The following is a 27,458-nucleotide window of genomic DNA, read 5'->3' as shown; positions in this document are numbered from 1 at the left end:
CTACCACACTCTCCATTACTTTGAACAGTTGACCCCAAATATTTAAACTCATCTACTTTCACCACTTCTACTCCTTGTAACTGCACTATTCCACTGGGCTCCCTCTCATTCACACACATGTACTCAGTCTTGCTTCTACTGACTTTCATTCCCCTTCTCTCCAAAGCATATCTCCACTTCTCCAGACTAGACTCAACTTGCTCTCTACTCTCACTACAGATCACAATGTCATCTGCAAACATCATAGTCCATGGGGACTCCTGTCTGATCTCATCTGTCAACCTGTCCATCACCACTGCAAACAAGAAAGGACTCAGAGCTGATCCTTGGTGTAATCCCACCTCCACCTTGAATGAGTCTGTCATTCCGACTGCGCATCTCACCGCTGTCACACTATTCTTGTACATGTCCTGCACTACCCTAAAATACTTCTCTGCCACTCCAGACTTCCTCATATAATGCCACAACTCTTCTCTTGGCACCCTATCATAAGCTTTTTCTAAGTCCACAAACACACAATGTAACTCTTTCTGTCCTTCTCTGTACTTTTCCAACAGTATTCTCAGAGCAAACATTGCATCTGTAGTGCTCTTTCTCGGCATGAAACCATATTGCTGCTCACAGATCTTCACCTGTTTTCTAAGCCTAGCTTGTACTACTCTTTCCCATAACTTCATGCTGTGGCTGATCAGCTTTATGCCTCTGTAGTTACTGCAGCTCTGCACATCACCCTTGTTCTTGAAAATAGGAACCAGCACACTTCGTCTCCACTCCTCAGGCATCCTCTCACTTTCCAAGATTTTATTAAACAATCTGGTTAGAAACTCTACTGCCATCTCTCCTAGACATTTCCATGCCTCCATTGGAATGTCATCTGGACCAACTGCCTTTCCACTCTTCATCCTCTTCATAGCAGCCCTCACTTCTTCCTTGCTAATCTCTTTTACTTCCTGATTTACTCTCACCACATCATCCAGCCTTTTCTCTCGTTCATTTTTCCAATTGTCCAAAATTGCTTCCCCTCCAACTAGTGCTTCTCTCACCTGCTCGCTAAATTTCACACAACAGTCTTCCTCCTTCAGCTTCCACCATCTGATCCTTTGTTGAGCTCTCTCTCTTCTTCTTCTTTACCTCTAAAGTCATCCTACAAACAACCATCCTATGCTGTCTAGTGACACTCTCCTGCTACCACCTTACAGTCTGATTTCTTTTAGCTTGCATCTCCTATAAAGAATGTAGTCCACCTGTGTGCACCTTCCTCCACTTTTATATGTTACCCTGTGCTCCTCCCTTTTCTTAAAGTAGGTATTCACCACAGCCATTTCCATCCTTTTTGCAAAATGAACACAACATACAAAACAATAAACTGCAGCTCGACCAAATCGAGGAATAAAATCAATTCAATGACACCTAATTGATGATAGGAAGCTGATTCTTAATGTTTTGTAATTTGCTCCAGGATGTTGGGGTACTAACAGGAAATTACATTATTTCTAGTTCTGTATGAACACAAGGAACTTTGAGTAACAAAGAATCACCTGAGTGGGTCAGATAGAGGTTCCCGTGCCGTTCTAACAGTGCTGTAGGTCTCTGCAGAGGTTCTTTGGATGCTGCTAAAAATTAATTTGTGTCAGATTAACTGTTAATTAGGAAAAATATTACTTGCACTATGAAGAAATTCCAGCCATATTTTGTCCTCATGGTGCACTTCCCAAGACATGATCCCTGTGGACACCAGCAACTGGAAAAGGCCAACAGGATGCTCACATTTCATTTGGCTATAGCAATTGCAGATGGTGACTTTTCAGAGGTGGTGACAGACTAGTTGTCAGCCTGGGTGATTGCCATCTAGGACACAGGGCAGGTCTGTTGTGTGGTAGATGCAGGTGAATGACCTAACCTGTGTTCTGCTGGAGTGGACTAAGGATTGAAATGTGGCTTCAGGCTTAATTTAAAATAAAGCAGACTGTGAGGCCTTAGCAGGGGTATATTTGTACTTAACATCCTTCTAGTGTCTTAACTCAAAAACAACTGCATGGATTCCCTTTAAACTTGAAAGAAACATTACTAAGACATCTAGCGCAAAATAGATTTTGGAATAGTTTGTATGAAGATCAAAGTCATGGCAAAGGAAAATATGGTTTGAAAAACACATTTTCCTGTATATCTCGACAACCAAGATGCCTATGTGGATCAAACTTTGTGGGGATATTACCTGGATAGACATCTAGAACAGATTCGATTTTGGAGTAGTTTGTTCAAAGATCAAAGTCATGGCGAAGGAATATATGGTCTGAAAAACACCTTTTTCTGTATATCTCAACAACTAAGATGCCTATATGGATCAAATTTGGTGGGGATATTGCCTGGATAGACATCTAGAGCAGATTAGATTTTGGAGTAGTTTGTTCAAAGGTCAAAGTCATGGCGAAGGAAAATGTGGTCTGAAAAACACCTTTTTCTGTATATCTCAACAATCAAGATGCCTACATGGATCAAATTTGGTGGGGATATTGCCTGGATAGACATCTAAAGTAGATTCGATTTTGGAGTAGTTTGTTCAAAGATCAAAGTCAAGGCGAAGGAAAATGTGGTCTGAAAAACATCATTTTCTGTATATCTCAACAATCAAGATGCCTATATGGATCAAATGTGGTGAGGATATTGCCTGGATAGACATCTAGAGCAGATTAGATTTTGGAGTAGTTTGTTCAAAGATCAAAGTCATGGAGAAGGAAAATATGGTATGAAAAACACCTGTTTCTGTATATCTCAACAACCAAGATGCCTATATGGATCAAATTTGATGAGGATATTGCCTGGATAGACATCTAGAGCAGATTAGATTTTGGAGTAGTTTGTTCAAAGATCAAAGTCATGGCGAAGGAAAATGTGGTCTGAAAAACACCTTTTTCTGTATATCTCAATAACCAAGATGCCTATACTGATCAAACTTTGTGGGGATATTACCTGAATAGACCTCTAGAGCAGATTAGATTTTGGATAGTTTTGTCAAAGGTCAAGGAAAACATGGTCCAAAAAAATACCCTTTTTTAAAAAATAACAACAGAGAAGCCTAGAAGGATTATCTAATGCATATATTGGTAAATAAAATATTTGAGACTGATTGATATAAATGACTTCATAGGTCATACACAGTCAAAGACACCATTACTGATATGTACATTTACTGGGACATTTATATTGTTGTGCGTAGAGCACACATGGTATCCTATCTACATACATACATACATCAGCCCTCTGACTCTTATCATTTCTTTTAATTTGTGATGCTGTTTAAGCTTTTTTCTGTCAAAGACAAAACGTACACGTTCTAGAACGTGTACATGCTTCAGTTAAATTGACTGTTGGTAAAAATGGTGGTTGTCATGTTGACTAATCAATCTGTGCAAATCATATTTCAAAAACAAAAAGAAAAATATGAAGGAAGTTGTCTCTGTTCCTTTGTGACAAATCAAATGTATCCACAGCGTGGCACAAAGTGCAAATTATAACACCGCATGTGAAAATGAGTCCTCTTCTTATTTCCTGTGGCAACATGAAATTTTGCTTCCATCCTGCCGAGATGTACTTGCAGCTTCCTCCCACTCTCCAGCAGAACTGTCTGTCACATGACTAACACTTACAGACAACCATTCACTCACATTCACTCTCACAGTCAGTTACTTACAATTATCTAATCTTCATGCCAGAGCACCGGGAAGGAACACGCATGGAAAACAGGCTCAGGCCTAAGGGCAGATTCAAACCCCAAACCTTTCCCCGATGTGACAGACCCGACCACCGCACCGCAGAGGTGCCCCAGATTTGATCTGAAAAACCTGTTTACAACTTCACAGAGCCACTGACTGCAAAAACACACGCGTTTTGCACCTTTGTCACATTAAACTGAAAAATATCTCATTGCTTTCCACAGCTTTGGCATCGCGGGCGATACCTATCTTGCTAGTGTTTCCTCTACATACATTTTGTAGCGGCGAGTGGAGCCACAAAATTACTGCCACCACTGATTCATTAGGGCAGCCGCAAATGTTGTAACGGCTCATAGCTGATCTGTGATCCATACAGAGCATCACAGTTTAAAACTAACCCACTGTAAATGAAACTGAACCATTCTATTTCCACAAAATAAGGACAACTGGCAGGGGTGGTATCCAAGCGGTTAAGTATTAGAGCCCGACCGATATATCAGCCCGCCGATATAAGCCCTTTTCAAAGTACTCACTATCGGCCAAAATTTTGCCGACAGAACGCCGATAATTTCTCATAAACAGAACAGTTACTGAAATAATGTTTGTGGCGGCAATGTAAAATGTCCTTGCACTGTTTGTCCAGTAGATGGAGCTCTGACTCCATTCAACTTGGAGCTGCTTACACCCCTGCTTAAATGTGTTCATCACCAGCCCGTAGTTCACCATCACACTGCACTGATCGGCTGACAAAAGCATACAAGTAAGTTTATAAGGATCTATATCCTTATCCTGAACCTATATCTAAGTTGCAGCAACAAGAGGTACAACATCAGATGTATTTCACAACTCTTTTTAAGGATATGTATTTGCTAATTTCACAAAGATTTAATTCTTGATTGCATTTTTTGAACTTGAAAATTCTTCTCTGTTGTAAAGTTAATCAATGTGAGGACAAAGCTTCAGCTTTTAGCTCATACCTTTTTTGTTAAGGGTCCAAAAAAGAACATTTTATTCATATAAAAAAATAATAATAATATCAGCTGATTTATCGGCTATCACCAAATCAGCCAGTTTATCGATTATCAGCATTTTTTTCCATCCAAATATCGTTATCGGATTTGGCCTCAAAAAATCCATATCGGTCGGGCTCTATTAAGTATGCCTGTTTCCAGTGCAGAAGGTTCCTGCTTCAAAACCCACCACTGCTCCATATCCATGTCAAATGGAGTTGCATCAGGAAGTGTATCCGGCATTAAAAACGTGTGTCAAATTGACATGCAGATGCACCTCAGATCTTCTGTGGCTACCGCAAAAGAAGGGAGCAGCCAAAGGGTCTTACTTTTAGCAAAACTGTCTAAATAAACCATGAAGCCGTCTCTCATGAAGTTCAAGTTACGTGGTTTAAATTTTAGTGTCAACATATTAAGTTCACAGAGGCTATAATGGACATTTTTTTTTTTAGCAATAACTAAGGCTAGTATCTCACTGACGTGCGACTGGCGAAGACAGTGCACTCTAAGAAATAAAACGTTGAATTTAATTGATAAAGTTAAGGCAACTTTTTCCATATATCATTATTAATTACGTGTAAAACAAAATTGTAGTTGAAATTAATTAAATCAAATAAAACATTATTACTTAAATCCCTAAAATTAACAATTGCAAGTGTATTGAAAATAATAGTATTAATTACATTTAAAACCCCAGTGTTTCATTTCTTAGGGTGTGCCGCTGTTCCATGCACACTCATCACACACTGCATGTAGGGCAACATGTCCCTGGGGGGCACCAAAAAATCCGTGGATAAAAGTGCCAAAAATGTGCGCCTGTCTCCATCCTCTCCTGTGAATGAAACAGAGAAGCAGCAGAGGTTTTTTTTTTTTTGGAATCTGAAATGATCTGTCAGCAGGATTTGGGATAAACACTTTTTCCAGTGCACCTGTTTAACTTAAGTGGTGATCTTTGCGCCTCTTCTACCTTGGACTTCTCTCTCTCTCTCTCTCTCTCTCTCTCTCTCTCTCTCTCTCTCTCTCTCTCTCTCTCTCTCTCTCTCTCTCTCTCTTGCACAAACAAAAATACTTTGTTCTGTGTTTACAAAGTTCGGTGCAATGTTCAGTCTACTGTGGTCGCACAAATCATTTTTTTTAAATAATGTTGGTGGTATTTATTTATTTAAAATTTTATATTTATTTCTTGTCATGTTTTGTGCCATTGTTAATGCAAAAGTATTTATTTGCAGCTGTTTTCAAAACATTAATAATTATTGTTGAAATAATAACTCAATATTAATTTAATATTGAGTATTGATAAGTTATTTTGGAAATAAAGAGAACCACATTGACAAATTATGAATTATTGTTCATTTCAGGAAGGGGGGGGGGGAGCACCACAAAACATTTGTGCTTAGGGCGCCCAAATGGCTGGCACCGGCCCTAGGCGAAGAGTAGGAGGAGACGCAAAATCATGCAAAAAGGCAGTAACTTTTTCATGTGGAATCTCACTGAATTGGTCCCAACACGTGTAGTCATATAAAAGGTAAAGTGTGTGTCAGCCCCTCACATGTTGTCCACATGTTGCACACGTTCTGAGTCGCAGAGACTACGTGGTGAGGGGTACAAGGTGCCCGCCTGACGATTTGGCGAGGGGGTGTATCGTGCAAATTCTTTTGGTCTGTTCAAAAATCAAGCAACACGTGGGCGCCGCGCCACAACTGAGGCGATGGGACAGCGAACAGCTGCGAACCTCATGCCGAACTGCGTGAATTTTCTCACGGATGCCATTTGTAGTGAGATAGTAGCCAAAGTGCCACTGTGATCATGGCCAAAAGCTACAATACTGAAGTACAACTCGGGTCTTTCTGAGAGCAGGCAGCAGTTCTTGGGCTTTGTGTCATGGTGACATGTTTTTAAAGTGACAACTGTTCCTTTTGATGCAGTCACAGTAAAAATCACACTTTGCTTAGAGGATCTGCATCACATAGAAAAGTTCAATATGTATGCAGTCCAGTGACTATTTTAACTGTCCACTGTCGTGGCTGATCCTCCCTTCAGAGTAAACTGACATTTAAACTGTACTTTGCACATTAACAGCAAACAAATATGTTATTTGAAGGAGCAAAGCCAAATATGCTGCTTTTAAGGAATTAAAGTCCAGCTTTGGTCGTTTTTGGAAACAGGTGTCTCACTTGCTGTTTTTGATTCTTTTTGGGGGGGAGCTTTAACATTTGGCCATGACTGAAACAGTATAAATAGATTTCATTGCTTTCTGAAAAAAGATGTAATCTCACAGTGAGGAAATGTGACTCAGCGAAGAAGCCGTGCAGATCCAACAAAACTGATACTCTTTTACAACCATTTTCTCGATGGCATTAAAACATAAAGGGGTGTATTTTCTGAGAACTGCAGTGTAGAACACAAACACATTCTCCATCTTGTTAGCACCACATGAAATATTACAAATGTGTGAAAATACCAACTTCCGTGTAAATTTTATACAGGACTAATTAGGCGATAGTATGAATACCTATGAGCATGAAGATCTTCAGGACTACAGCAGATAGGGAGGGTAAGTTACAATGTCAGGAAGGATGTGAATGTACCTTGTTTTTTCTGGAGCTTGTTCATATAGAATTACAATCTCAGTGCTTTTATTACTGTAAAGTACTTTGTGATTTTATCTTGAAAGGTGCTATACTGATGTGCTTCACCTGCCACTCATTAGTTAGTTTGGTATTTAAGCCACACCAGTTCAGTCCCTCACTGCCGATCGATTGCTTTCTGTTCATCATTCCTGAACTACGCTCTGTCATCCTCCACCTGTGTTTCATCAAATTGTAAGTGTTCATCTCACTGTCGGGTTTGACAGTTGTTTTTTTGTTTATCATCTCATTTGTTTGTTCACTTTGACTGTTGGAGTATTTTTGGATTTTGGAGAAATAAACACCTTTACTAGGGGAGCTACGACCACTACCTTTGCACACACACCCTCCAGGACTAGACCAAACCAACTTTTTTAGATTCCTTAGATGACCCCAAAACACAATCAGGATGTTCCCAAAAATAAAACTGGCCTCAAGCCAGTTATCAAAGATGCCATCCAAGATGGTGGCCAAAATAGGGTTTTTTCACTAAAACACCAATGATTTCTGTCATTATTAAGTCTATTGTTTGTTCCTACTATGTATTTTAATGATAAGGGTCTATTGGCGGCCATTTTGGATGCCATTTTGAATCTTAAACCCATGAATGAATTTAGTTTAGAAATGAGTTTGCTGTGACCTGCAATGGTCTTCCCATTAAATCTCTGTGATATCTAAGTTGCTATATGTTGTTTAAAGGTGTTTTAGTGGAAAAAAAACAAAAACCTATTTTGGCAGCCATCTTGGATAACTGGCTTGAGGCCAGTTTTTATTTTTGGGAACATCCTGATTGTGTTTTGGGGTCATCTAAGGAACCTAAAACATTTGGTTTGGTTTAGTCCTGGGGGGGGGGGGGGCAAAGATAGTGGTCGTAGCTCCCCTAGTACTTGGTTTATGCACCTAACCCCCTTTGCCTGCTTCCTGGGGTCCACTCATTGTGCTTTAGTGGTACCAACCACAACATAGCTTCACCACAGCAGGTCAGAAGTTGGTTGCATGTTGATTTGTTGCATGTTTTACACCGGATGTCCTTCCTTACACAACTCCACATTGCATGGAGAATGAGCAGGGGTGGCCTGGAAACAAGCATGCTTAACTGGTTGGCCACCACCTGAAGTATTACCGGCTCATGTGGAAATCGAATCTTTGACTCCAATAACCGTGCCCTTATCAAAAAATAACCCTCAAAAGAAGTGTGGGGCCTTCTTGGCAGAGGTGCTCTACTAAACCATAGTGATAAGTCAAGACGTTAACTTGTCAATTCCATAGTTCGTTCATTCATTCATTCACTTTCTACCACTTATTCTGTTCCAGGTCACAGTGGCAGCAGAAAAAGCAGCACATCCCGCACTTCCCCATCCTCAGCCAAGATCCCCAACTGTTTCTGAGCAATCCTGATGCGTTCCTAAACCAGCTGGGAAATATAATCCTTCCTGCGTGTCCTAGGTCTTTCCCAGGTCTCTCACTTTTTGAACATGCTGAGAAGACCTCCCGAGGGAGATGACCAGGGGGCATCCTCAACATAATAATACCATAAAGAACATCTACTTTTTTTATTTGCAACATCTGTCAGTGTTTTGTTTGTTGGGAGAAAAGAAAAAAAATCACAATTTCAACCTTATTTCTCAAGGCTTTTTCCTTTATTTTAACAAAATTCCATAATTGTAAGAGTTTAAGGGGATATTTTTTTTCCAATGGAGGTAATGGCAGAAGTGCTACTAGTGTGTGTGTGTGTTCATATGTATCCACTCCAAACAGTGATTCCACATGTCAGCGACATTTAAACTGTGCATATTGCACATTAATAAATCCAATCTACTGTGGCCAAGTGACAAATTCAGAGCTCTTTGTTCTACCAACCAAAGACATCAACTGTGTGTCTTCAATTATTTGCAACAACTCTCAAAACAAACATGTAAATGTGTTGGATTCTTTTAGCTTCATCTATCATCTTGACCTTTTGTTTGCTGTCTGGCCAAAACTCAACTTGCTGCCCCCAAATAAAGACAACAGCCATCCTCAAGCCCTCCCCACCATCAGACAGACGCTCAGTCAGCTTGTGGGCACATTGATTACATTAAGGATATGATTCCTTCTTTATGTTCTCTAATGCCATATACCAACACAGTGCAGAGTAGCTACCTAAACTCTGTAAGTGAGATAGAGTATCTCGTCAATAGTTTAACATCCTCATTGAAGACAACTTTGGATGCTGTAGCTCCTCTAAAAAAGAGAGCTTTAAATCAGAAGTGCCTGCCTCCGTGGTATAACTCACAAACTCGTAGCTTAAAGCAGATAACCCGTAAGTTGGAGAGGAAATGGCGTCTCACTAATTTAGAAGATCTTCACTTAGCCTGGAAAAAGAGTCTGTTGCTCTATAAAAAAGCCCTCCGTAAAGCTAGGACATCTTTCTACTCATCACTAATTGAAGAAAATAAGAACAACCCCAGGTTCTTTTCAGCACTGTAGCCAGGCTGACAAAGAGTCAGAGCTCTATTGAGCTGAGTATTCCATTAACTTTAACTAGTAATGACTTCATGACTTTCTTTGCTAACAAAATTTTAACTATTAGAGAAAAAATTACTCATAACCATCCCAAAGACGTATCGTTATCTTTGGCTGCTTTCAGTGATGCCGGTATTTGGTTAGACTCTTTCTCTCCGATTGTTCTGTCTGAGTTATTTTCATTAGTTACTTCATCCAAACCATCAACATGTCTATTTAGACCCCATTCCTACCAGGCTGCTCAAGGAAGCCCTACCATTAATTAATGCTTTGATCTTAAATATGATCAATCTATCTTTATTAGTTGGCTATGTACCACAGGCTTTTAAGGTGGCAGTAATTAAACCATTACTTAAAAAGCCATCACTTGACCCAGCTATCTTAGCTAATTATAGGCCAATCTCCAACCTTCCTTTTCTCTCAAAAATTCTTGAAAGGGTAGTTGTAAAACAGCTAACTGATCATCTGCAGAGGAATGGTCTATTTGAAGAGTTTCAGTCAGATTTTAGAATTCATCATAGTACAGAAACAGCATTAGTGAAGGTTACAAATGATCTTCTTATGGCCTCGGACAGTGGACTCATCTCTGTGCTTGTTCTGTTAGACCTCAGTGCTGCTTTTGATACCGTTGACCATAAAATTTTATTACAGAGATTAGAGCATGCCATAGGTATTAAAGGCACTGCGCTGTGGTGGTTTGAATCATATTTGTCTAATAGATTACAATTTGTTCATGTAAATGGGGAATCTTCTTCACAGACTAAAGTTAATTATGGAGTTCCACAAGGTTCTGTGCTAGGACCAATTTTATTCACTTTATACATGCTTCCCTTAGGCAGTATTATTAGACGGTATTGCTTAAATTTTCATTGTTACGCAGATGATACCCAGTGTAGAAGAATTTTTAGGTCCATATTTGAACTGTGATGAACTATCAAGTGTCCTGATCTGAACTGTATGTCCTCTGGTTGAACTAGCAGGTGTTCAACCCAAAAAAAAGGGCTCTATTAGTCATTCAGTCTGTCAGGGGCTTTCCAAGGCCTCTTAGGTGCTTTCCCGCAGGCCACGTGCAGGGGCCTCAGGCCAGCTGCACGTGTGACTGAGGCCACGTGCGGGGGGGCCTCAGGCCAGCTGCACCTGTGGCTGAAGGTCTTTTAAAAAAATCAGTTGTAAATCCTTCATGTTTTAATGGGAGCGTTTGTCACATTGAAATAATGGCCTAACACCTGCTTAGGGTTCACTAGAGGACGCTTCCAATAGAAAACCATGTCTTAGGAATGAAATAAATAAAAAAGTTGAAGGAGGAGCGATGCCCGCGGGTCTCCAATAAATAGACGAGCGCGGTTGTCATATTCAGTCTCTCTAGAGGACTCAGTTTGTCTAAGCTCTGTGTCGAAGGCTTAAATAAACTTAAAAACTCTGTGCATTTTATCTTGCTTAAGGCTGAATTATTCTAAAGTGTTGTGTCCTTTTCTAGCATATCACTTGCAATTAGTTTGTGTTATCTAAAAGACGACATCCTGAGAAGACTAAAGACGAGCCACGACACCAGCTTTATCTATCCATGAAGCCAGAGGACACACACCAATTAGCTAAACTGCAGGATTGTCTTACAGACATAAAGACATGGATGACCTCTAATTTCCTGCTTTTAAACTCAGATAAAACTGAAGTTATTGTACTTGGCCCCACAAATCTTAGAAACATGGTGTCTAACCAGATCCTTACTCTGGATGGCATTACCCTGACCTCTAGTAATACTGTGAGAAATCTTGGAGTCATTTTTGATCAGGATATGTCATTCAAAGCGCATATTAAACAAATATGTAGGACTGCTTTTTTGCATTTACGCAATATCTCTAAAATCAGAAAGGTCTTGTCTCAGAGTGATGCTGAAAAACTAATTCATGCATTTATTTCCTCTAGGCTGGACTATTGTAATTCATTATTATCAGGTTGTCCTAAAAGTTCCCTAAAAAGCCTTCAGTTAATTCAAAATGCTGCAGCTAGAGTACTGACAGGGACTAGAAGGAGAGAGCATATCTCACCCATATTGGCCTCTCTTCATTGGCTTCCTGTTAATTATAGAATAGAATTTAAAATTCTTCTTCTTACTTATAAGGTTTTGAATAATCAGGTCCCATCTTATCTTAGGGACCTCGTAGTACCATATCACCCCAATAGAGCGCTTCGCTCTCAGACTGCAGGCTTACTTGTAGTTCCTAGGGTTTGTAAGAGTAGAATGGGAGGCAGAGCCTTCAGCTTTCAGGCTCCTCTCCTGTGGAACCAGCTCCCAATTCAGATCAGGGAGACAGACACCCTCTCTACTTTTAAGATTAGACTTAAAACTTTCCTTTTTGCTAAAGCTTATAGTTAGGGCTGGATCAGGTGACCCGGAACCATCCCTTAGTTATGCTGCTATAGACGTAGACTGCTGGGGGGTTCCCATGATGCACTGAGTGTTTCTTTCTCTTTTTGCTCTGTATGCACCACTCTGCATTTAATCATTAGTGATCGATCTCTGCTCCCCTCCACAGCATGTCTTTTTCCTGGTTCTCTCCCTCAGCCCCAACCAGTCCCAGCAGAAGACTGCCCCCCCCTGAGCCTGGTTCTGCTGGAGGTTTCTTCCTGTTAAAAGGGAGTTTTTCCTTCCCACTGTAGCCAAGTGCTTGCTCACAGGGGGTCGTTTTGACCGTTGGGGTTTTACATAATTATTGTATGGCTTTGCCTTACAATATAAAGCGCCTTGGGCAACTGTTTGTTGTGATTTGGCGCTATATAAAAAAATTGATTGATTGCTTGATTGATTCCGGGCAGACATCCATGTGATAGTCTGGGATTTGGGAATTCCCCAGGGTTGGTGTGAGGATGACCACAGCTACAGCAGAAGGTTGTACCACCACGCACGTCACACTGTGGTCGTCTGTTTGATTGAGCGGCGTCGTACATAGATACATAATACATACATTATAGATACAGATACATAAATTATAGTGTATGATTATTTTCTGATGTACTGTCATAATGTTTTATACAAAACCCAAGCCTTTCCCCAGTAAATAAACCAAAAAAAAAAAAAATAAAAGATCAATACAATGTGACTTGGGATGTGTGTAATCAAAACATTATTAAACAGGTGCAAAATCTCCATAGCGACCTGTTAGTGGCAAAAACATTTTGGGGTACCACCTGGCTTTTACATATATTTGTAAAAATATATTTTGTTTTCTCCATTTTAAAATGTCCAACTTTCTATCCTTTAAACGCACAGTGAAAGCAAACATCTAACGAAGACCATGATAAGGTCTTCAATAAGGCTATAAGGTCTGTGCTGAGAAAAACAGGATCAGGTGGGCCCAGAGTGGAAAGGCTGCATGGACCTGACCTGATATTTTTATTTAATTCACATTGTTGGATAATTTAAAGGACACAATTTTTGAAAATTTCATTCAGAATATTTAGAATGGACGAATATACTTAATAGTTTACTTAGATTTACCAAGATCCTCTAGTATATGAAATGATTTCACAGCTTTTTAATTTACTCAGTATTTTAAGTGTAAAAATGTTTCACCAAAAAAATTGAGTAGAGCACAGTATCAGTTTCTGGAGTGTATATTGCATGAAGAAAATGTATATAATTTGATCCTGTTACACACTGAAAATATGATTTTATATATGTACATTGGTTGCATGTGATCAGAATGTGTCCAAATAACAATTTTATTATTGTTCTAATTGAGAAACATAAGAAAATTATGTTATTTGGACTCATTCTAATCATGTGCAACCGATGTACATATTTAAGTCATGTTTCTTTTTTTATCAGAAGAAAAGTCCCGGTCCAGTGGACCTGCAGGGACACACAGTGGGTAAGAGGAACACACAGTGGGTAAGAGGAACACAAAGGTCCAGCAGACTCACCTTTAGCTTGTACTCCTTCTCTTTGGAGACTTTGGTAAGCAGTTTGGCTTTCTGCCTGGTCAGAGCCTCGATCAGCGAGTCGCACCGAGCCACGAGACAAGCTTCAAACTCAACACTGTTCTCCTGCAGGACACAAAACACCCAGGGGCAAAGGTCCACCAGCAGAATGAACAATAATAACTTACATAAACCACAGTTGGAAATGCGACTTAAAAGAACTTCATAAGCTTAAACTTGTATATAAAAAGACAAAAATGTGTGCAAGCTTGTGTGATGCTTACAGAAACCTACAGTTTTGATCCCTTCATTCATTCATTTTCTGTCACTTGTCTGGGTTGCAGCAGCAGCAGTCCAAACAGCTCATCCCACACTTCCCTATCCTTGTCAAGTCTTCTAACTTCCTGGGGGGTCCTGAGGCCTTCTCACCACATGCCTTAACCCTCTGGGGCCGACACCGTCGTGTACGACAGCTAAGACCAAGCTTTACTAAATTATAAATAACTTTTTAATGATATGAGATAGAAACTTACTCTTTTTTTGCTGAAAAGTTAACTCCACGGACTTTCGAGCCAGCCATCGGCCATCTTTGTACTCCTCATAGAAGCTGTGTGATGACGTGTGCAATGTGAGTGTCCAATCGGAATTGGTTCACCATCACATGGTTTTCCAAAATCCAATCGTAGGGCAGATTTACCTCACATGAAAAGCCAAAGATCGTTTTCAGGAGTGATGTGTTTTTAGTTGGCCCGTTTGAATATCCCCCTGGGTGCTCCAATGAGTACATACTATTAGTACATACTCAGTGCGCCCTGCGCCATTACGCACAGCGATCAGTGAAAGCAGGAGCAGACAGAGAGCCTCTGATGACAATCTCACGTGCTCAAACAAAGAGTGTGTAACTATCTAGGATTGATCTACTAGTTTGCAGGTGAATGTTACTGGATAACTCTGTTGCTTTTGCTGCGTAAAGCACTGTTTACCATATCAATGGACAACAAAACACATAGACAATTTTGTATATACTGTTCAAAATGTGCATTTGTGTTTATTGTTTAAACCGTTTTGTTGTACAGTCTTTCACACAAGACCTCAAATTACCTTTATAAAGTGTCAAAACAGTTGTTTATTATAGTTTGCTGCGTGTTTTGAATAAATGTGTGTGGAAAATTATCCATCCATCCATCCATCCATTTTCTTCCGCTTTATCCTAGTAAAGGGTCACGGGGGCAGCAGCTCAAGCAAAGCTGCCCAGACCTCCCGATCCACACACACCTCCCCCAGCTCCTCCGGGGGAACCCCAAGGCGTTCCCAAGCCAGCCAAGAGATGTAGTCCCTCCAGCGTGTCCTGGGTCTTCCCCGGGGCCTCCTCCCAATGGGACGTGCCCAGAACACCTCTCCAGCGAGGCGTCCAGGGGGCATCCGGAAAAGATGCCCGAGCCACCTCAGCTGGCTCCTTTCGACGTGGAGGAGCAGCGGCTCGACTCCGAGCTCCTCCCGAGTGACCGAGCTCCTCACCCTATCACTAAGGGAGCGCCCAGCCACCCTGCGGAGGAAACTCATCTCGGCCGCTTGTACTCACGATCTCGTTCTTTCGGTCAATGGCCAAATCTCATGACCATAGGTGAGGATCAAAACGTAGATCGATCAGTAAATCGAGAGCTTTGCCCCCCTACTCAGCTCTCTCTTCACCACGATGGTCCGATACAGCGACTGCATCACTGCAGACGCTCCACCGATCTGTCTATCGATCTCACACTCCGTCCGTACCTCACTCGTGAACAAGACCCCGAGATACTTAAACTCCTCCACTTGAGGCAAGGACACTCCACCGACCTGAAGAGGGCAAAGCACCTTTTTCCGGTCGAGAACCATGGCCTCGGATTTGGAGGTGCTGATTTTCATCCCGGACGCTTCACACTCGGCTGCAAACCGCCCCAGTGCACACTGAAGGTCCTGATTTGATGAAGCCAACAGAACCACATCGTCCGCAAACAGCAGAGACAAGATTCTGTGGTTCCCAAACCAGACCCCCTCTACACCCTGGCTGCGCCTAGAAATTCTGTCCATAAAGATAATGAACAGTTCTGTGGAAAATTATTTTTCGCTTTATTTTTTCCTTGCCTATTTTTGATTGTAAACCTTTATTACACTTATAGAACACAACAAAAACATATATATTCTGAAAGCACAGGTTGTCCTGAAAAAAAGAGACATAAAACTTGATTGTGGGATGCAGGGAGAGCTGTTAACAGCAATAATAAAACATTTATGCCAGGCGAGTGAACTGTCCAAAAAATGCCCTCGGACCCCAGAGGGTTAACCACCTCAGCTGGGTCCTTTCGATGCACTGTAGCAGCGGCTCTACTCAGTGTCCCTCCCAAATATTGAAGCTTCTCGTTCTGTCCCTGACTGTAAGCTCAGATACCCCGATAGAGGAATCTAATTTCCTCCACTTGTATAGGCAAACTTGTCCTTTGGTCATTGCTGAAGGTTTTGATCCTGTCAACATCAAATTTAGTGTGTTGATGGCTTTGGTCAGTGGGCTCCATATGACCTAGTTCAAAAATAATTAAGCCAAAGTATGACATAAGCCTGAAAATTTAAAAGTGGTCTTTTTGTGAAATGTTATCATTTTAGGTATGGTTATATATCAGAGTTTCAATATTGTTATTGGTCTTGGTTCAGTCATTGCTAGAAATTATCAGTGCATATATACTATAATGTGCTAGAGTGTAACATTTGTGACAACAGTTGGAGGTACCTTCTTTAGTCTGCAGAAGCCTGAAACAAAGAATTTCTGTCCATTGGTTCCTGGTATTATTGAACAAATAATATAATTATTCTATTGAAGCAGAGTAGGAGATATAGCTAAGGTTTTGACACAAATATATCAAGGACTTATTCTCAGCGTTACGCTTGCAACAGTTTTACCTTCCTTTAGAAACATGATGTTTTTTCTAGGAAATGACATTTCTATCTTTACAAAAATGTATTACTGTGTGTTAGTATGAAGCACAAACAAACAAACTGACAAAATACAAGGTTATTTCTTTAACATTCAACTTTAAATGATAATGCTAAATATCAATGTCACACAAAATTTATGCTATTTTTGGGGTAGATTTTGTGCATATCTCTGGAACCGTGCGGAATTTTTCCATGAAAATTTCAGTACCTGTCAAAGAAACTATATGCAACTCACAGATAAATCTGGATGGTGCTAAATAAAATAATGGCTTGGTCATGACAAATACAATGCAAATCAGCAGTTAGGCTTCATTATGTTTGAGCTAGGCCATATGGGCATATTTAAAATGTTTTATTGTAAATTTTACAGAATATTCACATTGTTCTTCTATACTGCTTAATCTACAGGAAGCCGTGGTGGGGCTATAACGATCTCACCAGCCCCCACACACTTTTGGCATCAACCTCCAGTGGCCATTGAAGGAATGGAATGGCAGGTTTTAGCACTCACAAGTTGGCTTCATTTTTCCGAACAGGAGGTTGCTGTTTGGTACCATTTCTGGGTAAATAGACTCTATAGTCGTTATATATGTCATAAGTCATAAAAGAGAAAGTCAAAAACAAACAACACATTCATAACTACAGTAATTTTTACAAAACTGATATTAAATTTTCTAAAACATTGACATTAAATGCAATCTATGGTTTTGCAGAATTACTCAGTCGTGTTCTCTGTAGAAAACTAGTTTTTTGAATGTACATTGTGTTATTTGAACAAGGGTTTGTTTTTCTTTCACATATCATCCTCACATGTGAAACGTGTTCACCTGTATCTGCTGAAGCATGTTCTTGAGCTGAACCAGGAACTCCTTTGCATCTTTAGCTTTGTCAGAGACACCATTCAGGGCCTGTGAGAGCTGGCACTGCAGAAACACACAAAAGAAACACAATCATTTATTCTGCATCGAAAACAATTATTGATCAGAATTCAGCCACATACGTTTGAGGATCTCTGAGAGAGAAGATGACCAAAAAAAAAAAATCTATAAACGCAATGCTAAAATACCCTCGGCCATATGAGCAATGTCTTCTTTATAAGTTGATTAATTAATTATTAAGATCCTATTGTCTTATGTACAATTCATGTTCAATAAAGCCCCTCTATCAAACAATCAAGCAATAATAATACCAATCAATCAATAATATGTCTAACATTTCTTTCCTCTTATATGCAAACGTTAGAGAGAAATAAACACATTTAACACATTGTTTTGTTTTTGTAGCTAGACAATCCCTCTGAGGTGATTTATAAGACATTTTACAGAGATGTTAGTAAGCTACGTAGTGATGTGGAGTGTCACTGTGACACGTCAAGCAAACCTTGGTTCTGTCGAGTAGTCGGGAGGCATGGTGGGTGGTGCTGTTGAATGGGGCAGTGCAACAACACCATGGTATTTTAATAAAAAACACACACACAGCATATAATGACATTACCAGCCTGCCTTTGGTGAGCTGTTTTAGAGTATCAGCATCCATGCAAAGTAATGCTAACATCCAGGGAATAGTGATGATAATGATGGTCGCACAGGGTGAAAACCCACAGGTTGTTCTTTATGCATATGAATAATAACAAATTAGAGCCCGACCGATATATCGGCTGGCCGATATTATCGGCCGATATAAGCCCTTTTCAAAGAACTCATTATCGGCCGAAATTTTGCCGATAGAACGCCGATAATTTCTCATAAACAGAACAGTTACTGAAATAATGTTTGTGTTGGCAATGTAAAATGTCCTTGCACTGTTTGTCCAATAGATGGAGCTCTGACTCCATTCAACTGAGAGCTGCTTACACCCCTGCTTAAATGTGTTCATCACCGGCCCCCGTAGTTCGCCGTCACACTGCACTGATCGGCTGACAAAAGCATACAAGTAAGTTTATAAGGATGTTATTTGTAATAACTTTGCGATTACATTCACCCCACATTTTTCCCGTTTCAGTTCAATTCAGTTTGATTAACTTAAATTTATGTAGTAAACTCAGAACTCTGAAAACTCAATTTTTGAATAAAGTAAAACTTTGGATCAACATAGAGAGAAACACAATAATTTGTTTCACATAAATCTATTATTTTCTCTCAAAGTATATTTACAAATTACAGTATTGTTTTTTCCCCCATTGGTCCCAGTTTCACTTGTTTCGGTGTAAAAATGCATTTAAATAATAAGGTTTCTCTTCCAGATCCTGGAGGGCAGGGAGAGATGGAGAGAGACGAATGAGGGACCTCAGAGACACTTTGTTGAAGAAATTCCATTCCTGTCTGTCACGGCTGGAGAAAGACTGAAATGTTGATCAAATAAAATTTGTTTGGAGATGCACATACTAGTGACAAAACCATTCAAGTTTTTAAGTCCACACGAGGCTGGATCGGAGCTCTTTGTGTCCGTTCCTCCAAACGCTGAGGGCTTCAGACGCGTCTTATGTAATCGTATGACACATCAAACCAAACTCCCCAGAGGCTCCGATTACGCCTCAATGTAGCCTCACAAATTCACTGCAACCTGCTCCCATAGGTCAACACTTTCCAGATCTAAATTATTGTATACAATCAGGTCCATAAGTAATTGGATAGTGACTTATTTTTTGTCATTTTGTCATCTGTAAACCACCAAAGTGGAGTTGAAATTGAACTATTCAAACTGCTTGTAGAATTTCAGTTTTAACTGGATGGATACATGAACATTTCCAGGTCACTGAGTATGTCTTGGACTTCATTTGCATTAGTCATGAACATTTAGTTATACAGTTTCAAGCTGGACTGGTACAGAAAAGGATTTTCCTCAAAATAAGAGGCGAAATATCAGATAATCATTGCCAGAAGGCACATGGGAGACTCAAGCGAAGATCTGATCTGTTTTCTTGTATTAAAATCCTTCTCTGTTTCACTCCATCGTGGATCTCTGATAATGCAACAGAAAAAAGTTACATCACAGAATCTCAAATCAGTGAATCTCGTATCACAGCCACAGAAATGGATAACTCCTTCAAAGTTGCCATGGGCGTCTTGTTAGCTTCCCTCACTAGTCTCTTCACACAGTCAGTCAGGTTTTGAGATCTGCCTCCTCCAGACAGATTTACCACACAGTATCAACATGTATAAAACATATTCAGTGACTTGACTTGTCTAAATAAAACTGTCTATCAAACTGAGGATTTTTATAAGAATATTCTTATACAGTCATCCTTGAAAATGATGGAGCTTTGTATAAAAATAGCTGCAATTCTAAAATTATTCAAAAATAAAATAATTACTTGTTATAATCTGAAGAATTAGGTTTACCACTTCTGTTATTGCTTTTGAGATTGTGCATTGTGCACTATTGTTTGTCTGGTTGTGTTTCAAAGTTTCAGTTCACTGATTAATTTCTATTGTTTGCTTTTGTTTCTTTGGCATTGGACTGTTAAATTGTTCTCTTTATGAGTTTTTGTTATTGTTGAGTTTGTTTGCTGAATAAATAAATTTATTCATCCATTCATTCCTTCATTCATTCAATTCCAAAACAGTGATAGCTTTGTTGAATTCCTTGTATTCAGTGGTGGACAACCTCCTCCTTCCTTTTGTTGCTGTTGTAGCTCAAACGTAAACCTGGATGGTTAAGGATTTTCATTTTTTAATAAATTTGTAAGACATGGATTTAATGGTGTTTGTTTTTTCACCCTGTAAATGTTAGGTTTTACTTGTTTAAGTGTTAGCTAGATATGGTAAAGTATAAAAAGTAATTGTATTTAAGAACACATTAAAAATCATGAAAGTGTTGGGCAAGAATAACAGAGTGTAAATACATGACTAAATTAAGTTTAGCACTACCTGGAGTCAATCTAAAATCAACACTATTGGGAGTAATTTCTTAATAAACACTTGGTGTTAAATAGGTCTGACACTGATGATGAGTGGATTTCTATGAGTAAATTCTGATTAACACTGAAACTCTAAAGTGTTAAATGTAAGTAACACTATGGGTGTTATATCCATAGTAGTGTAAAATTTGATTAACAATTTTCAGTGTAGTGTAATGTAAAAAATTGACTCATCATAGTTGAATTAACTCTGAAAATTCAACACTATGTTCAGTGTCACGTTTACACTGTGCAGATTGGGACCATATGTTCACTGACTCAGTGGTAAAATTGACTCTTTAAGTGTTAAATTAACACTGCCAAATTTAGTGTGTATTACCTTATGGAGACTAAAACCTGTTCTAAGTTTCCTTCGTTGTGGTTCTCTGCATTAGGATCTTTGGCGAGATCAGTGGACGTCTCACTCCTGAGGATGGCAGCAAAGAGAAAAACCTGACAAGTCACAGCCATGTATCACCCAGAGGCAGCAGTAGGATGGGGGTGGACCTGCTGTCTGCCTGGGTGGCCACCAACCAGCACCCAGAGCTGTGACAGATGTGATGATGTGCAACAGAAAAAAGAAAGAAAAACACTAAAGATGTTTATGCATTGGGTAATGTGGTCAAATACAAAAAATACTTCATTCTTAACACCAATAGTCATCTATCATAAAGATACGCTGAAGGTAGAAATGAAGGAGAATATCAAGGAGAAAATAAGATGCAAATGAGAAGAAATCAAACAGGAGGAAGGGCAGTAAACAAGGGTTCAGCCCCTCCCTCTGATCCCCTGGGTGTCATTTTGACAAGGTCAGCGCCACCATCAAACATCCTCCCACTGACACACAAACACATTACAGCTGCCTTCATGGTCCTCCTGTGGTTCACAGTACTCTGCCAGCTTACCCACAACGACCAGGTCTCTCTGCACTCCAACGGTCCCAGAAAAGACAAACATCAAACCCACTCATATTAGTGCAGCAGATAACAGAATATTTACAGAGGAATCCTTCAAATGGTGATACAAGCACCAAATTTGGCAAAAGTACATCTTAGATATTACTCTTTTGAAAAAACGGACAGGCCACTTGAATTTTCAATAGGCGGCCACGTAGGGGTCAATAGAAGAATTACATAGGGGTCAAAATATAAAAATGCTCGAGTCATATTGAAAATTATACCACATTATTTGTCTGATTGTAAAGATTCCAAAAAGGTATAGTTTGGACTATCTATGACTGAATTCTATAGCGTTATGGGGTAAAAACAACAAGAATGGTGACAAAGTTCATTTTCAGTTTGTACAGGGGTCAAAAGGTAGAGTTGCTCCAATTTTGTTCAAAGGTGATGCAAATGGGACACTATTTGACACTATTTTTTCTACAAGACATTCGGGAGCGGAGGACCCGACCTGTCCTGCTGGGACGCATGTGATGAGTTACGTGATGGACTCGTGGAGGAGATGGCAGGTCATGCGCCTTTACATGCTTTCTGTGGAGGACGTCGAAGATGTGTACATATTCGGCTTGGTGGTGACCGGCTTTCTGATGTGTGGTGCGGGCACTCTGCTGATTTACCGGAAAATCAAGAAAGTGGAAGCAGCTTTGATTGGTCCTTCCAGGCTGCCCTATATGATTGATTCGATTGGGAAGGCAGTGGCTGCGCAGTCGGCAGGGGTTAACCGCGCGTTGGAAAACATCTCGAGCAAGATCGCAGCCCTGGAAACCCGCTATGACCGTCTGTGAAGACCACATTCTACATTCAGATGCATTGAGAGCCACTCTGTTCTCAGAACTGTGGAATCTTTCAGGCGTCTGCTAATCTGGCTATTCATTTGGCTTCCCCAAACACAGCTGCACTTCAAGGTCACTGTGATAAAAACCTCCTCAGAAGATCAACACTTAAGCCTCGCTCCCTGGTCTTCCCCCCTCCCCTCAGCTTCTCCAGCTCTGACGTTAACTGTGTTAGAACTGTCCAGGACTGCTCAGACTGCGCAGGGCTGTTCCCTCCCCCCTCCAGGATTGTCGGACAAGGCCGTTGACGGCGCCGAACAGGCTGCCTCCGGAGTGTTCTGATAAACTGGTCCTTTCAAATCTCGGTTGTCGTCCTGTGTCCTTGTTTTTGTTTCTGTGATTATTGTTTTTCTGTGCTGATGGGGATTTTTTTTCCTCATTGCCGCTGTGTAATGCAGCAGCTATGAGGGTTTTTTTTCTTCTCCTTTTCCCTTGTGTTTTGCTTTCATATATATGTTTTATGTACCGGGCCGGCCTATGTGTTGTGTGTTGTGTGTGTGTTGTTTGTTATGGGTCGGTGTTGGTTTGCTCAGCTCTGCTGTTGACCAAGGCAGGGATGTACATCTGGAGCTGGTCCCCGGGCGCCTAATGGCGACTTCTGCTCCTACTGGCAAATAGGATTGGGTTAAATGCAGTAGCCACATTTCATTGTGCAGGGAAGATGTTCTTCTGTACTGTGCATATGACAATAAGTTTCTTTGAATCTTAAAATTTCTTTGAATCTTGAAATGGGGTAACATATGTCACATGTCATAGAATTCAATGGACGTCAACATTATTTGACCTTTACTTTAGAGACCAAGCATTAAACACAGTCAAAACTATTCCATTTATTAATCCAAGTAGCTCAATCAACAATTTGCACCATTTTGTACTAAAATTGGAGCAACTTTAACTTTTGACCCCTGTACAAACTGACATTGACCTTTGTCACCATTCTTAAGGTTTTTACCCCATAACTCCATAACATTCAGTCATAGATAGTCCAAACTATACCTTTTCGGAATCTTTATGATCAGACAAATAATGTGGTATAGTTTTCAATATGATTGGACCATTTTTATATTTTGACCCCTGTGTAATTCTTCAACTGACCTCCGCCTATTGAAAATTAAAGTAGCCTGTCAGTTTTTTTCCAAAAGAGCAATGTCTAAGGAGAATTTGTGCTGGATTTGTTGCTTGCATCACCATGTGAAGTATTGGTTCAGTTATTTGCTGCACTATATATGGCAACACTCACAGTGCCACAAAAACATCCTCCGGCAGCTTTACTGAGGGATAACAGCTGATTTAACCATTTCTCAGTTTATTTCACCTGAATAACAAACGCTGAATAATTTCAGTCGAACTGGTATTTCTATCACTGCACAATGTCCAGATGGGGAGATGCAAAGGGGGTGGCCAAAAAAACTGGAACAGCACTTAGACAGTGCAGACCTCTAACAAAGCCAACATTACTCTTCTATATTCTATTCTATATGTATTTACTACTAACTTACCAAGTGGTGCATGATTAATGCAGACATGCATAAATCTCATTAAAGTAATTTCCCATGAGCTGTTTGGGTATGCATTTCTTTATTTTCACTATATAATCTCCTTTAACACAGAAATCACTATATGAGACCTATTTCTAACAAAATGAAGCATCCACTGCCTAAATAAAACTAAATGTGACATTTATCATGCTTCTATGTCATAGAAATATAAGTAGAAAATCCGGTGCAACCATGAACGAGAGCCGAGAGCAGTAAATACCCTGGTTTATGTTCAGAATCATAGAAGCAGCTGTGGACAGCCACCTACATATAGTAAAATATACACGATTCTCATTCCATATCACATCTTCTACAATCAAGTGACGGTGAAGAGATGACACCCTGTCATGGGAACACGCATGTGACAATTGTCACTTTAAACCAAAAGTTTAAAGGGAGCGGCAGTAATTTCGACTTGTGCCAAACACTGCGCACCTCCTGTGACTAACAATTTTCAAGACATATTCATTTTTGATTTGGTAACTGTTCTATAAATGACACTTTCATTTAAAATGTGTTTGGCTGATTGAATTTAATTTTGTGGTTACAGTCATTAACACACACAAAAAACTAATTTATTTACTGATGTTTGTGTCACGTTACCTCCCACTGTCATCCCCAAAATCCAAAGGTTTGGAATGTCCACATCCAAATTTTGGAAATTTTAATATAGAGAAGCCTGGATTACTTTTTGTGTTTGAATTGCATAATAAAATGAAAATGTGTAAAAGCCCCAGGGAGTGAATATTTTTACAAGGCACTGTAGGTCCAGATGTGGAAAGTCTTTCTCTTGTGACTCTGTTTTCCTCTCAGCTCCTCTGCATCCGGCGCTTTGTTGGACTGATATTCCTGAAGAGCCCGTCACTGCTCTCCCTGAATGTCACGGACTGAATAAACAGTCTGCTGTTCCTCCTATAAGGAGATAATGAGATAATAGCGCTTGTCTCCGAGAGGAGAACTGAGGGCTGCTGTCAGCAGAAAAGAAAAATGACACTCGCGTTTGGAGAAGTAATAACAGATAAAAAAAAAAGGTCAAGGGAGGAGAACAAAAGGAACAGAGGAGAAAAGAAATTTCATTTTTAAATGGATGGTTCTGCTCTCAGGATGAGATGAATCAGGTGGAGACGAAATTATATTTGTTATCACATTCCTTGTCTTTTCTTTTCAATTTCTTTGATGTTATTTTTATATTTCAGGGTTCATCTGGTGTTACACTTCTCTGGAGTTCGCTCCTGGTCGTGTTGTTGCAGGGCAGATGTGCAACACTCCACACGTGCAAACTGATCTCAACTATTGATTGATCCGGACTGAAGTTGAACCATGAATTTGTGCTGGTGGTGCACTTATGTTTGGTGAAAACACAACTTTTGAAGGTATATTACAGTTTTAGCACATTGATTCTTCTCTGCAGAAAACTGTCCACTTGATATTTGACATTTCCACATGAGGTTTCAGTTCTGTTTTTGTCCATTGTGTCCAATCTGTGGGACAACAGCTGAACAACCAACAATACAATAGACCATCCGTGTTCTTGGAGAAGACACAGGGATCACAGAGAAAACTTGTATCCTGTGATCACAGAGTATGAGAAGGCACATAAGGTTTAACAAGTTCAGCAAGATAGTGTAGGTGCATGACTATTTACAGCCTTACTGTAAGTATTCATACCCTTTGCTCAGTACTTTGTTGATGCACCTTTAACAGTAGTTACAGCCTCAAGTCTTCCTGAATATGGTCTACAGTCAATTCCTTTGACTTCATGCTTGGTTTGTGCTCTGACATGTTCTGTCAACTGTGGGACCTTATATGTAGACAGGTGTGTGCTTTTCCAAATCATGTCCAATCAACTGAATTTACTCCAGGTTGACGCCAGCTAAACTGCAGAAACATCTCAAGGACGATCAGTGGAAACAGGATGCACCTGAGCTCAATTTTGAACTTCATGGCAAATGCTGTGAATACTTAGGTATGTTATTTCTTAGCTTACAAAATCTGCAAAATTCTCAAAAAAAAACTTTTTAATATTGTCATTATGGGGTATTATGTGTAGAATTTTAAGGAAAAAATGAATTTAATTTATTTTGGAATAAGGCTGTAACAAAACAAAATGTGGAAAAAGTGAAGTGCTGTGAATACTTTCCAGATGCAGAGTATTCCCACAGAGCTATAAAAATGTGACACCTGTAATGTCACAGAAACCTTATTCTAACCCAATGTATATTAGAGGCCCTATCCTTGATGATCAACACTGCATGGTCTGTAATGCAAAGCAGAAGTGGGTTTGGGGGTGTGTCCATCTCCTTTTTTGCTTTTTAAACTACATGTAATCTGAGTGCAAAATAGAAAGAGAGACATAAACGGGATGTATTTATGTTATACATTAGTTGTGGGTGTGTTTTGGGCATGACATTAAAAAAACCAATAAGTGTGTCATCTGTGATTTTTATAAGAGCTGGAGACAGCGATCCACAAAGCTCCCTGAGGAGAAGCACACAGGAGACGTTTTGTATTTTTCCATGTGTTTTACTTTGTGTAATGGTTGTTGTTCATTGTGTTTGAAAGCAGGGTGAACCTGCTTATGTAAGACATGTCTGAGTATTGAACCTTTTAAAATAACAATGTGGTCAGTTAAATTGCGAATAAAAATAAACAATACTGGTAATATAGTAAATGAAGAGGTGTCTGAATGGAGACACAGACAGCACAAATAGAGAGGTGAGGACGTTCCGCTCGGGGTTACATGACCTTCATATGGTGCATCTGTCAACCCCTTGTTAGCAACTGTGAACACGCACACACAAATGCAAACACACAAAGAGGCAGATGGCCTCTTGGTGTGGAACAGACAGGTCCATGAAGGGGTTGGGTTGATTTATGAACCATGACACCCCCCAACCCCCCCTCCACACACACACACATACACACACAGATAATACACTTTCTTCAGATGCATGCAGCAGAGTGGAGGAGGAGAGAAAAAAAAATCTATATTTATGGGACATATGGATGAATGGTGAAGTGTTGAAAGACCACAAGAAGTCCAGCTGCTATAAATGTTTAATTCATTTTTAATCAATATTTAATTCAGAGTTGTTATTCTATTATTATTGTTAATGTTAGCTCACTGACAAATGGAAAGTCAAGTGTGTAAAAAAATAAATCACTAATTTTAGAGGAAATTACTAAATGCTCGTGCAGTATGAATATGCTGTTACTTGAGGTCAGGGGCAGATCTAGCGTTACGTGGTGTGGGGGGGTGAGTTGGTTGGAACTCCTCTACTATGGGGTCTGGGGGCATCCCCCACAGATTTGAAAAATCTACAGCCTTTTTCCTGGATTGTAAATCTGGTAAACTAGATACTGCCTCTCTAGTAATTATTTTTAATCCACATTTTTGTTTTAAAACACTGGAAATCTTCTGAGGACAGTGATCTCAGTCAATGAGCTCAGCTGTGCACTGCAGTAGCTAATTCTTCATCAATCA

General features: G+C 39.9%; 1 protein-coding gene and 1 long non-coding RNA gene across 3 annotated transcripts in view; one reads left to right on the top strand and one right to left on the bottom strand.

The window, feature by feature from the left end:
- LOC117503233 (E3 ubiquitin-protein ligase TRIM9) overlaps positions 1-27,458 on the bottom strand; it is a 113,270-nt gene that overhangs the window by 46,833 nt on the left and 38,979 nt on the right. For both annotated transcript variants that reach the window (XM_034162440.1, XM_034162441.1), the window contains exons 2-3: positions 17,574-17,669; positions 13,780-13,902 (exon numbers count right to left, since the gene is read on the bottom strand). In XM_034162440.1, the coding sequence (XP_034018331.1) occupies positions 13,780-13,902; positions 17,574-17,669 (219 nt within the window). The remainder of the gene's footprint in view (positions 1-13,779; positions 13,903-17,573; positions 17,670-27,458) is intronic.
- Positions 11,040-24,454, top strand: LOC117503235. Its single transcript, XR_004558524.1, has 3 exons — positions 11,040-11,051; positions 17,286-17,291; positions 24,380-24,454. It is a non-coding gene; the product is annotated as an uncharacterized LOC117503235 (long non-coding RNA).

This window comes from Thalassophryne amazonica, chromosome 21, assembly GCF_902500255.1.
Source record: "Thalassophryne amazonica chromosome 21, fThaAma1.1, whole genome shotgun sequence".
NCBI lineage: Eukaryota > Metazoa > Chordata > Actinopteri > Batrachoidiformes > Batrachoididae > Thalassophryne > Thalassophryne amazonica.
This window is presented reverse-complemented; position numbering and strand designations above follow the sequence as displayed.